Genomic DNA, 13,998 nt, shown 5'->3' with positions numbered 1-13,998 from the left:
TACGATGGCCCTGAATCAACCTTTCCTGCCTTGGACAGAACACTCTGACCAAGTCAGAGGTTATACCCACAACAGGCCTGCTTGAATAGCTGTTTGAGGGAAGCGGAAGCGTACCAGATAATGGGCAGAGATCAGTGTGGACAGAACAGATGTGTTGAAGCCTCTAGTTGATGTGCTGCGGTTATACTGTTGGTAGATAGGAGTCTTCAGTCAGATTAGTTTCAGAAGGTAGAATGTGTGTACAGTCAATAGACTAGGTACAGTCGGTCATTATCAGTAATTTCGCTATTCTCAGTAGATGTTGCTTATTAAAGGTACGTAGGTGAATAAAAACAATACATGGCACCTCTGACTAAACATCGCGAGGGTAAATTCAGCCCCCCCCCCCCCCCCCCCCCATTTGTCACTAACGTTTGCAAGACTGATTTTTGCGCTACACATTAAACCGAACAGCCATTTCGAGAACCAGTCAAAATAGTTTGCAAACGTTTAGCGGGAAATGACTAGCTGAACGTAGGCTAGGTTCTAACGGAAAGAAAGAAGTATTTTATTTAACGACGCACTCAACACATTTTATTTACGGTTATATGGCGTCAGACATATGGTTAAGGACCACACAGATTTTGAGAGGAAACCAGCTGTCGCCACTACATGGGCTACTCTTCCGATTAGCAGCAAGGGATCTTTTATTTGCGCTTCCCACAGGCAGGATAGCACAAACCATGGCCTTTGTTAACCAGTTATGGATCACTGGTCGGTGCAAGTGGTTTACACCTACCCATTGAGCCTTGCGGAGCACTCACTAAGGGTTTGGAGTCGGTATCTGGATTAAAAATCCCATGCCTCGACTGGGATCCGAACCCAGTACCTACCAGCTTGTAGACCGATGGCCTGCCACGACGCCATCGAGGCCGGTAGGTTCTAACAGAGAATATTAATTTCTGTCCATCCAATGTGGTCTTGGCAGTCCTAATGTTTACAAAAGGTTAGGGCAGTTTTTATGAGACTATCCATTTAGAGACATCTTTTAAATATAAAACTATAAGAATACATATATTTGGATTTACCTTTGGCTGAAGTGTTTCAAATTCCGTTTAGCCGTTAGATGAAATAATAAATTCGTACATACGAAATTATTTTGGACAAAAATTGACACTGAGATGTTACAAAAGATTACGATATGCATTGGTTATGGAGATATTCATATTTTAAAGGGACAGACCCTAGTTTCAACCTGTGAAAATTAACACTAAGTTTAGTTAATCTACAAACCTGTAACACATTTGGATAAAGTTACAATTGAGTGAAACTTGAGTCTGTGACTTTGAAATTGTGAAATGCCGTCTAAAAATGGACTAAACCTCGACTCCATAACTGTTACTTCTCAGACTCACGTGCGTTTTTAGAAATATGAGAACTGCATTTTGTGATATTAAAAACACCAGGATGGCCAAAAACACTTCCAAAGTACGGAAATGGATAATCTAAACCATAAAATCTAAATAAATTATGATTTCAGTTATCAAAAACGGCTATAATTGTCAAACATACGCCGCAGTGTTTAAAAACTAGGGTATGTCACTTTAAGCAAGAAAATGCAAGTAAATTGTAATTTTAATAATGCAAAAATATTTAGTTTAAGGAAAATCGTTTTAAATGGGTACAAACCCAGGATATTTCCTTTAATGATACTGGGTGTTTGCGTGTATCTTTTAGAAATACCTCCTGCTGAATCACGAGGACGGTGTTAATTAGGAACATGTCAATAGATCACGAACATGAGCATTCAAGCGACTCTAGATGAGATTTTAAAATACCAGGTTCTAGAAAGCCGTGTGGATGTTTGAGATTGCACCAGTAGATGTGAAAACAGTTATTTCATATAGGTTAACAAGGAACCAAGTTTTAAACATATATAACGTACAATGTTGTAAGATGGCCAAGTAGGGAGCCAACCTCAAGGATTTGATGTTGAACATGAGTCCAGCACATTGTGAAGGAAAGAAGGAACGTTTTATTTAACGATGCAACACATTATAATTACGGCTATATGGGGTCGGACATACGGTCAACGATTAATGCTAAAGATCTTAATAATCTTGGAGAATTACTTAGAGCAAATGCTGTTAGAGATCAGCTATTGGGGAAAATTGGTTAATATTAACATTACTTTTATGTTTTCAGTATACTACTATTCGATTAAAAGTATATTAAATCAACAATACATGTATCTCTCAGTATATTTAATAATGACTTGTATGTATTAAATAATATAAGTCAATAGAACCTTAATATATTTATTTGTTATTATTAATACAATTATTATTATTATTATTATTGTTGTTATGTTACTAAATCATTCTCCACCATAATCCAGTACATATCCAGTATATATTTATTATTTTGTTGTAGATTGTATTTTGCTGATAAGTTGTTAAAACCTAAAGCAATAAAGAACTTGAACTTGAAATAGATGAGAGGGAAAACTCGCTGCCGCCAGGCAATAGGCTACTCTTTTCAATTAGCAGCAAGGGATCTTTTATATGCAGCATCCCACAGACAGGATAATACATAACACGGCCTTTGTTATATCAGCTGTGGAGAACTGGCTGGAATTAAAAGTAGCCCAGTTACTAAGCTTTAGTGTCAAGCATGATACCTGGAACGACGGTTCAGTGTATAATGCAAGAAAGCCAACAATATCTCGTTACACTACAACACATCACGAGTTGTAAATCTTAATCACAATCATCAAATACAGTCACTTGTAAAATGTGTAGTCTAAAAACAACAACAATATAATGTTAAATCTTTTCAAAGGGGGGGGGGGGGGGGGGAGGGCACCTTTTATAAAATAGTCCCTTAACGTAAGAAGTCGCCTTATTCGTATCCGGCAGATCTATAATATGCGGCAGGCTATTGTTATAAAAGGTCACTTTATATTTATATGAACATTATTAAGTGAATCTAAGATATTCAGTTGTGATCCAGTGCTATACGCACTACCCCCACCCACCCCCACCCCACACACAAGCAGTAAATAAGATCTATTACGTTGATGCATCAATAATATGGTTTCTTATTGTGATTAATTACGACAATATATTTTCTTCATTTCCCTAATCGTGTTCAAGACTTGTTAATGTGTTTGCTCTCAGCTTTATCTCATAAATTTCTCAATAAAGTGATCCTTAATTATATTTGTCTCGTTTCGCATTAATGATAATTGAACCCGAGATGTGTGTCAGGTGATAACAAGCACATCTGACACACATAACCGATTGAATTATTTTCAAAATCAGTTAGCGTTCGTTTCGATTTCGAGACTGAAAATTCAGCTTGTCAGCAAATTAATTGTTATTAATAGTGGCGTTTCTGTAAACATCTGTATTGCCATGATGAACGCGCCAAGTGTTTTGAGGCAAATGCAGTCCGTGACCTTTGACACTACAGTATCGACATCGCCCATTTCTACATACCAAAGTTAACGTAGTTAGGTCCTTGGAGACAAGCGTAATCAATCGACGATTCTCATTTATCACAGAACCCAAAACGAGGCTATTCATTGGTTTGTTATGAATTGGTCCGCTGCTTGTACCTGTCTCGTCCATTACTCCAAACAATCGACCGTGTAAAGAACGATTTTCTTTAAGCATTTGTTAATTATTGGTCTATGCTGATTGGATGCCTCGTGTAACAAACGGGCTTCACTATTTGGGTACTTCTGCATGTCACAAAAAGATAAATCCTGTTTGTGTTTTGTTCGTATCTTGCAAATTGAAATATGGCCCTTCTGTTCCGGAACGCCAAAATGTGTTGTTGTTGTTGTTGTTTCCTTCTTGCATCCTTTAAACTATTCGTATAATTACCAACGTGATTAGATATGTTCGTTAATCCTGTTAATATTTATTAAATACGATACATAAAAATGAGCAATCAACATGAACGCCAAAAAGAGTTGAAGTAACTTGACAAAATCTAATGAAAATTGCATGTGCATGACATTGTATATATTAAAAATGTATATCCACACAAAATATTTTAGAAACATTATTGCTAATTTGGGACATGTGAAAAACATTCGAGTGGTGAGCATGTTTCGGAGGTTTTAGGAGGAATGAATAATTTGTTAATTTGGGACATGTAGAAAACATTCGAGTGGTGAGCATGTTTCGGAGGTTTTAGGAAGAATGAAGACATCATTACGAAGTTCTACGAGAAAATAAACAACAAAAACAGTCGCGGATTCGGGAAGAGGGGTTCTGGGGGGTGCACATCCCCCACGAAGTGCCTCGAAAAATGCAAAAGATTACAAGACAATGATTGTGTTTAGTCGGCGACAAAATAACAGGGTTGAAAAAAATCTTGATTATTTTTTTTTAAATCACATTTATTTGATTTTTTAAATTTTTACTTTAATTTGGAGCTTCTGAATTGAATACTTGCTCCCTATTAAATACACGATTTGGAAGCTTCACTGCATTCTGAAAGGAAATACCTCGAACATCTAGAAATGAGGCAACAAAATGCATTTTGGGGATTATTGAGTTAATGTTTAAGTACTTGGTGTTTAGCCAGGATGGCTATATAAGGTGATTTGACACGTGAAGTCAGTAACTTCAAGTCACATCTGTTAGATCTGACTCTAGAGCATCCCCAAATTCGTCCAATTTACCACATTGAAGCAGAGTGGCTTCACTTGGCACCTTCTATTGTGTTGATCTCCCAGGATCATCCCAACCATAGATTTGGGGGAATTGTCACTGATCAGTATGACTTGTTAGACTACATGGTATTGAAATCTAATTGCAATTCAATTATAAATATATGTAAAAATAATTATCTAGCGTAAGTAACAATTGATTTTAAATGACACTTCATCATTTGTACTGCAAGTTAATTGATAAATCACATGTTTACAAAATAATCAATAAAAATAAATGCAATAATCATAAAAATCAAATGAAACATAATAATAATTAAAAAAAGCGAAAAAAAAAAAGCATGCTTTTTTTTTTTTTGCAGTGATTTAAATCATGATTTAAATCAATGATTTAAATCAAACAACTCTGCAAAATAATATGTTCGATTGGTCGGATTGTGTACCTAGGGAAGACTTCCCCAATATATAATGCATTGTGGTTTACTTTTGTATGTTGAAGGTTCCCTTCTATAACATAGTATCGCCTCTCCGGTTCCCGTGTAGGTGCCCGTTTTAAACTTTGGGCCCCTCCCCGAATACTGTAGGAATCCTTTTTAAACGTTACACCCCTCTCTAAAATCCTGTATCCGTACCTGAAACGGTATCTTTACTGGTAAATAACAATACTATTATTTCATTAATAAATATTTTATAACGTTTATTTGTCGGATCCGATTGTCACACAGTAAAAGAGCAAGGATTCCCATATTATGACGTCATATTGGGGAAAACCCTGTATTTGGAAATTGTAGTCTTCCAGTCTCGGTAAACAATGGCTGGGGAATTGCTATCATTTAATTGTGAAGACTCACAATTAGCATTTATATTTTACGGCCATGATTTCGGATATGTGTTATGATTTGTCGTATCCGTTTAACGCATGCGTACTGTTAAACTAATCCGATAAACGGATCAGTGTACGGATTGGGGATATTGAAATATTATGTAACGCTCGAAGGGGCGGGTGGATGTATGTCCAAACGTTATATGCCATTACATGGGGTGGGTAGGTGTCTTTAACAGCGTTACGTAACGCATTTTATTTTAATTATGACTTTTTATTATTATTATTATTATTATTATTATATAAACTCTCTGTCACAGCGACAATGTTTAACGTAGGCCTAGGTAGTTATATCTAGTCTAGTAAACGTATACAACAAGGATTATAAATCCGTATCTGCACTTTTCCATATTGCAAAACAGTACGTTAAAATTACATTACACCCATCGCATGACTTGTTTATGAATGGGAGTGTGCGTGTGTTTGTGCGTGTGTGTGTGTGTGTGTGTGTGTGTGTGTGTGTGTGTGTGTGTGGTCTAATTTTGACAAAAATAGCGTAACGTAATATTTGAACGGCCCCAATATATTTGTTGCTAGCTTAAGATGTATATAAAAAATGCACTGACCTGTCTTGCCCTTGAAGAGTCTTGGTGATATTCATATTGTTGTAGAACTTTAAACTGTGCTGACAGCTTCGCCATCTTTAATATAGTATAAAAGTAATTTAATGCTCTTCCACACGTTGAATATGCTCATAGACGTCAAATAGCGATACCGTTCACATAATATATCCGAATTTAAGCTAATTTCAGATGAATGTTCATAGAGCTACTTTGGCGTCCATAAACATATTGACGTCATCGTATTGTTGACGTAATAGGTATGTTTTCGGCAACGTCCGCAATATACGGAAATTATCGAAGTGCCATTCAAAGTGGATGTAATCCACCGGAAAACATAATGAACAAAATCATTACTTGGTTTTACGCCCCGAAACACCCCTGCACACGCGCCTGACTCTATAGGTTACAGATTTCCAAACATTTTGACCATAACCTTCTAAAATGCGAACAAAATTCTTGGGCTATGATTTTCGATTTGCTCGTAAACGTTTGTAACGGTGTGTTGCTTATTTTTATTTATTTCTTTATTATTATTGTTTTGTTTATTTATTTATGTATTTATGTATTTATTCACTGGCGTAGGAAGCGGGTGGGGTGGGGTGGGTGGGTGGGTGGTGGGGGTTACCCACATTTTAGCAGCAGCGATGTTTTTTAAAATATATTTATACATATAGGCCTATATGTTCATTCATTCATTTATTTCATAATTGGTTAGTATTTATTTATTTATTTATTTATTATTATTATTATTATTATTGTTATTGTTATTGTTATTATTATTATTATTACAATTACTATTTACAATAAAACTTCTTGAGTATGAACAAATAATAGAACGGTCAAAATATAATCAGAAAACGTTGATCTACGCATATACATTAACATAACTACGTTGGCCATGTGGTTTTGTAAATAATAAATAAATCATCTTCTAAGTATTATTATAAGCGTCGAAAGCGGAGGGGAGTGGGGCGAAGGGTATATGTATGGCACCCATCCCCGTTGCTGGCATCTTCCGACTCATAATCTTGATAATATTGTCAATGTCTCAATGATTATTTCAATAAATCTATATAAAAATATTAACATAACAATATTACTCCATTACAACAGTATCAATTCGTTTCAGTTTTTATTAATGGAAGAAGTTTATATACGTTTGACATCCAATATCCGATGATTAATAAATCAATGTCCTCTAGTGGTGTCGTTGAACAAAACAAACTTTTCCTTTTAAAAAGTGTATTTAGGTATTTCTTTAACAATCCTAAGGTATTAATTTAAATAACCATTCAATGAACGGTGTTTGTCAATGCTGGAGAGGTAATTGAGCCAATGAGTTATTCTTCTAGTATTAAATAACGTCAATAGTACTCTCTGGGGCGGGACGTAGACCAGTGGTAACGCACTCGCTCGATGCGTGGTCGGTCTGGGATCGATCCCCGTCGGTGGGCCCATTGGGCTATTTCTCGTTCCAGCTAGTGCACCACGACTGGTATATCAAAGGCCGTGGTATGTACTACCCTGTCTGTGGGATGGTGCATATAAAAGAACCCTTGCTGCAAATCGAAAAGAGTAGCCCATGAAATGGCGACAGCGGGTTTCTCTCTCACTATCTGTGTGGTCCTTAACCATATGTCTAACGCCATATAACCGTAAATAAAATGTGTTGAGTGCGTCGTTAAATAAAACAGTACTCTAGATCCTGTCTTTAGTTTTCATTTAAATATTGCTCTAAGAGTAGGCTTACTGAGGTGAAGGAAATGTTCAGTTACCGATCGTAATTAGTATGGAAGTTTTAACTGCTGATAAATATGAAGACAATATTTTGATACTGATGAACTAATGAGCTTATTCTGATTCCCACTTCCCTGAAATATTAAAAAATAAACAAAGCACACTAGAAGAGGTATTCCTCTTAAAACTGTTTTCAAGAACTTCACATTTATGTAAATCACGATGCTACTATAAGTAAAGTATGTTGACTCACGGTGAATACATAATCTTAATACGTCATGCGTTGTCAATACTGCGATTTTTTTTATCATCATTTATTGCAAACTTCTGGCCTTAAAAGCCTCTTCCAGTCTAGCGCAAAAAAAATAACTTGCAAAATAGCATATTTCAGAATAACAAGAACCGTCAAGTTAGTTAATGCACATGATCGTACGAAGTCATTCTGTGGTGAATGGGAAACTTGTAACTAATGCATTTACATGTCCGCAATAATACTGTGACAAAATCTATATTACAGTACATACCTGGAACAACCATTAGCGGTTTGATTAAAAGCCACGCACGTTTGAACGCAGAAATATAATGATGCTAGCTTATTTCTAACTGTATATAGTCTCTCAATAGTAATTTAAACTACATAAAATACAATGATGCTAGCTTATTTCTAACTGTATATAGTCTCTCAATAGTAATTTAAACTACATGTAATACAATGATGCTAGCTTATTTCTAACTGTATATAGTCTCTCAATAGTAATTTAAACTACATGAAATACAATGATGCTAGCTTATTTCTAACTGTATATAGTCTCTCAATAGTAATTTAAACTACATGTAATACAATGATGCTAGCTTATTTCTAACTGTATATAGTCTCTCAATAGTAATTTAAACTACATGAAATACAATGATGCTAGCTTATTTCTAACTGTATATAGTCTCTCAATAGTAATTTAAACTACATGAAATACAATGATGCTAGCTTATTTCTAACTGTATATAGTCTCTCAATAGTAATTTAAACTACATGAAATACAATGATGCTAGCTTATTTCTAACTGTATATAGTCTCTCAATAGTAATTTAAACTACATGTAATACAATGATGCTAGCTTATTTCTAACTGTATATAGTCTCTCAATAGTAATTTAAACTACATGAAATACAATGATGCTAGCTTATTTCTAACTGTATATAGTCTCTCAATAGTAATTTAAACTACATGTAATACAATGATGCTAGCTTATTTCTAACTGTATATAGTCTCTCAATAGTAATTTAAACTACATGAAATACAATGATGCTAGCTTATTTCTAACTGTATATAGTCTCTCAATAGTAATTTAAACTACATGAAATACAATGATGCTAGCTTATTTCTAACTGTATATAGTCTCTCAATAGTAATTTAAACTACATGTAATACAATGATGCTAGCTTATTTCTAACTGTATATAGTCTCTCAATAGTAATTTAAACTACATGAAATACAATGATGCTAGCTTATTTCTAACTGTATATAGTCTCTCAATAGTAATTTAAACTACATGTAATACAATGATGCTAGCTTATTTCTAACTGTATATAGTCTCTCAATAGTAATTTAAACTACATGAAATACAATGATGCTAGCTTATTTCTAACTGTATATAGTCTCTCAATAGTAATTTAAACTACATGAAATACAATGATGCTAGCTTATTTCTAACTGTATATAGTCTCTCAATAGTAATTTAAACTACATGTAATACAATGATGCTAGCTTATTTCTAACTGTATATAGTCTCTCAATAGTAATTTAAACTACATGTATAGTAAACATTTGCAATTATTTTATCATGTTTCTTTTGTTTTCTTTTGTTTTGTTTCTGGTGTTTGTTTGGTTTGTTTTTGTTTGTTTGTTTGTTTGTTGTTGTTTTTTTAGGGTTTTTTAACCATGTATACAAGACCATTAAAAAAAGCGTGCTGGTGAGGCACAAAGATTACAGTTTGACTTCGAATTTATGCTTACGGCCTAAAGTGGATCTCAAAACTGTGTTAATAATTGTGAAACATTTGTCAAGTGTCTCATCCTTTGAAAATTGTCCTGACCTGTTTAAAACAGGATGAAGTTCTTCCATATATGTGTCTACATTAACAAATGTCCTCTCCTCCGGTTTTCAAGAATAATCTGTTAGGTTTTTATTTTCATGTTTTCTCTATTTCTCCCCCAAAATTTGTTTTCTGTTTACTTACATGTATATGAAATATGTTACCTTAAGAATAACCTCGAACAACAATACAGTGTAATAAATAGTTTGTCCTTTTATTTTATTTTTTATGATTTACATTACTTGCTAAAATTAGTAACTGAGAAATAACGTGAACCCATAATATTTAATCGTCGTCACATCTATAATAGAACGTATTAGCTAAATGTTTATGACGCATGGTATTAATTTTTGTGTAAAATATTATTGCATGACAGATGCTTTATTTGGATCAAGGATATCAGTTTAAAAGCATTTTTCATTAGATATCATATTACAAAAATTACTTGTTCCTGAAAATAGCCAATTTAAATTTAGAAACGTCATTTATACAAATATGTATCTCACTCTGATGTAACTTTAATGTATTATGGAAAATGATTTTGTTTTGGCTCATTGGTTTTATGAAAATTTTAAAATACGTTTTCAAACTCATAGAATAATGTACTTCGAGAATGGGAGATGATTGCACCCGGGGGACTTCATCACCGCTTTGGAACAGAGAAAAGTTAGTTGGTGAAGGTGGGTATCGATTCGATAAAAAAAACAAAAACAAGAACACATCAGGCGGCTTTACTTAATTTTATGCATTGTTGATTTAAATACGTTTCGTTTGGGGTAAAATAGACTGGTTACTATTATTTTTATGACAGATTAATTAGTTTAATAATGTGATTATAATATTGCTTTAAGTCTAATACTTTTATCACTTTCACATTGTTTATATTACATGTTTCACAATTAAAAGGTATTATACCTTTAAAAAAGAGTACATCGCTCAAAATATATTAATACTGTAACTTTTAATGCTTCCAAGATTAAAATGTCAATAATCCAATTACATGTATATATTTGTTCATTTGTTTGTTCATTCATTCGTTCTTCAATTCGTTCATTTTCTTGTTAATATTATTATATCTATAATGTGGTCGTTAAATACAACTCAGCTATTCTGACAGGTCGTTCGACTCTTCAAACAATATTATTCTTATAGTTCAAAATCAGGCGTGCAATAAATATCGTAAAATGTGTTTTGACTTTCTCACGCAGGATGCATCGGGAAATAAATTCCATACAACACAAACGCCTGTGTAATACATTTGATACAACATAAACTCCTATGTAATGATCTTGGTATTCATATTCTTGTTTTTAACAATTGGAGATAGTTCAACAATTATGGTGAGGAGGTCATGAAATACTCTGTAAAACATCATGAGGTAGAAGAGAGAGGAAGGTGTTACTAGTTACGTGATAGTTTCAAAGCCACCGTATATGCAGTTTTTATTCATTAATTAAGTACATGCACCTGTAACCATAACCACGTTTTTGTTATTACAGATGATATTTTTTCAAAAATCAAATATTTATTAATACTTAAGAAAAATACACAAAACAAATATAATCGACTTAACAGAACGGTGTGAGGGTAGGGGTTTCACGAGGGATAAATAATATAAATAATGCTTAAAACGGATAACGGAAGTCTGTGATTTACTTAATAGCGACATACTTAAAGCTTTGTGACTGGGGAAAATATACGGCAGTGTCATAATATTAATATAATATTATATTGAAGTGAAAACACTGTTTTGGTCTTCTACTTTTACACACATTAAAACGACAATAATTAATGACACTCTCATCATTATCATCATCATCATCATCATCATCACCACCACCAACACCATCATCATCTTCTTCTTCTTCTTCGTCTTCATTTTCTTTGACTATGTATTTATCTTCGTCTTCTTCTTATTTTTATTTGTCTGCATCTTGTCCATAAAGGGAGGGGACGTAGCCCAGTGGTAAAGCGTCCGCCTGATGCGCGGTCGGTCTGGGGACGATCCCTTGCGGTGGGCCCATTGGGCTATTTCTTGTTCCAACCAGTACACCACGACTGGTATATCAAAGACTGTGGTATGTTTTATCCTGTCTGTGGGATGGTGCATATAAAAGATTCCTTGCTACAAATAGAAAAATGTAGCGGGTTGCCTCTCTAAGACTATATCATAATTACCAAATGTTTGACATCCAATAGCTGATGATTAATAAATCCATGTGCTCTAAGTGGTGTCGTTAAACCAAACAAACTTTAATTTGTCCATACAATTTCTTATTAGTGAAAAATACTGCACAGTGTTTTATAATACAAATGTACATTTAAAGGGACTGTCTGATTTATTGCATTATAAGATGTTTGCGACTAATAAAATCTTTTAACGACTAAAATTACATATTAAATATATTTTCTTATTTAGAATATCAGTGACTGTATATTTGAACAATGAGTTTTTGGTTGTCTTAATGTTTGTAAGTAGCCCAAACTGAATTTGGTCTCCAAATAATTTATACGTACGAGTCGACCAAATAGATACACATTTAATATTCAGCCAGTAATATTTTATGCAAAATACATATTTAATAAATAATTACAGTAGTTAAAAGTGTCTGCTAGTCAGCGCCATCTTAACAACTGCAGGAAACTCGTGGTAGTCTCTTTAATAAGACTGCAGGCATCCCCTGTTAGGTAAATTGAAATATTCTTCAATTTTAAAACGGAAATAGCATGGATAGACCATCATATAACCTGTTCTGACGTCTTTAAAATATTTTAATCTTAAATCAACAATTTTGTACTCATGAAGAATGTGGTAAATGTAACATAAAAGTATTAATTTCGTTAAAATACTGTAGACCTATTATGGCAATGTTTGGTTCTAAGGTCTCAGTGGTTACCTCCCTTACATTTGACTGCGTTCGGAAAATACTGAACCAAAAGGCTCAAAAGACTGGGGTCTTGCAATATGTTCGGCATTGCATCGTCTAAATAATGCCCGTACGCGGGAGGTGGGGTGGGGGACCACCTTTTTCTATCAACGGTTAACGTTACGTAGGCGTAAACGTTTTTTTTTGTTTTGCCATTGTTGGTCCCATCACGAGGAATTCGCACCCCCCCCCCCCTTCCAATTAAAATCCTGCGTACAGATCATGTTTTAAATGTAATTAATTATTATAATCCAAACTACAAAACTATTAACACATTTAAAATCGTATATTTAATTACAAGAAAGAATCCAAGGGAATAGATCTAACTGTAAGATGATCATAACGCCCCGCTTGCCAAGGGTGAAAACTAAGGCATGCTTTTTGGTTTGCATGCAATGCGAGTCAATTTGAATAAAATCATTTAATGACGATTTCCATAATGTCAGTGTCAACATTTGGCTTAAGTGGCCATATGACAACATTTCCACTTCTGCTTTGGCCTCTGTGTTTACAGACATCATTCTAGTATATTTTAAATTGGGAATATTTTGTGTACATTTGCCGAATTTATAAGAGCAAGGGCTGATCCAGGATTTTGTAAAGGGCGTCGCAAAATTCTGACAAGTGTAAGTTTTAATGATCCGAGCTCTCAAAGGAGCAATATTTGTAAGAGGATTCGGGGACATGCTTCCTGGACATTTCTTTTTTTAATAAAGATACTGAGAGACGCGTTTGGGGGTGGGGGTGGAGGGGTGTGTGTTTAGTGCTGTATATATTAAAATATTTAAAAGTGGGTAACGGGACCTCTGTGACCTCCCTCGATCCGCCAATGGAGAGAGAGAGAGAGAGAGAGAGAGAGAGAGAGAGAGAGAGAGAGAGAGAGAGAGAGAGAGAGAGAGAGAGAGAGAGAGAGAGAGAGAGAGAGAGAGAGAGAGGGGGGGGGGGGGGGTAAACACACAACCATTCCTCTGGCAACTCTTTTTCAGTAGCGATACGGGATCTTTATATGCATCATCCCACAGCCAGGATAGAACATACCACGGTCTTTGAACATTACGGCAGTTGTGGCGCATTGTATGGAACGGCAATTTAATTAAAATTAGCTCCACTATTACATGTGGATCTAAAGACAGC

At 34.5% G+C, this 13,998-nt stretch overlaps 1 protein-coding gene across 1 annotated transcript in view; it reads right to left on the bottom strand.

The window, feature by feature from the left end:
- Nucleotides 1-6,326, bottom strand: part of LOC121371568 (homeobox protein Nkx-2.2a-like) — a 70,145-nt gene extending 63,819 nt beyond the window's left edge. Inside the window, exon 1 of the mRNA XM_041497564.1 lies at nt 6,113-6,326. Within this exon, the coding sequence (XP_041353498.1) occupies nt 6,113-6,187 (75 nt within the window). The 5' untranslated portion in view covers nt 6,188-6,326. The remainder of the gene's footprint in view (nt 1-6,112) is intronic.
- Nucleotides 6,327-13,998: the final 7,672 nt, after the last annotated feature.

The sequence above is a fragment of the Gigantopelta aegis genome, chromosome 4, assembly GCF_016097555.1.
Source record: "Gigantopelta aegis isolate Gae_Host chromosome 4, Gae_host_genome, whole genome shotgun sequence".
NCBI lineage: Eukaryota > Metazoa > Mollusca > Gastropoda > Neomphalida > Peltospiridae > Gigantopelta > Gigantopelta aegis.
This window is presented reverse-complemented; position numbering and strand designations above follow the sequence as displayed.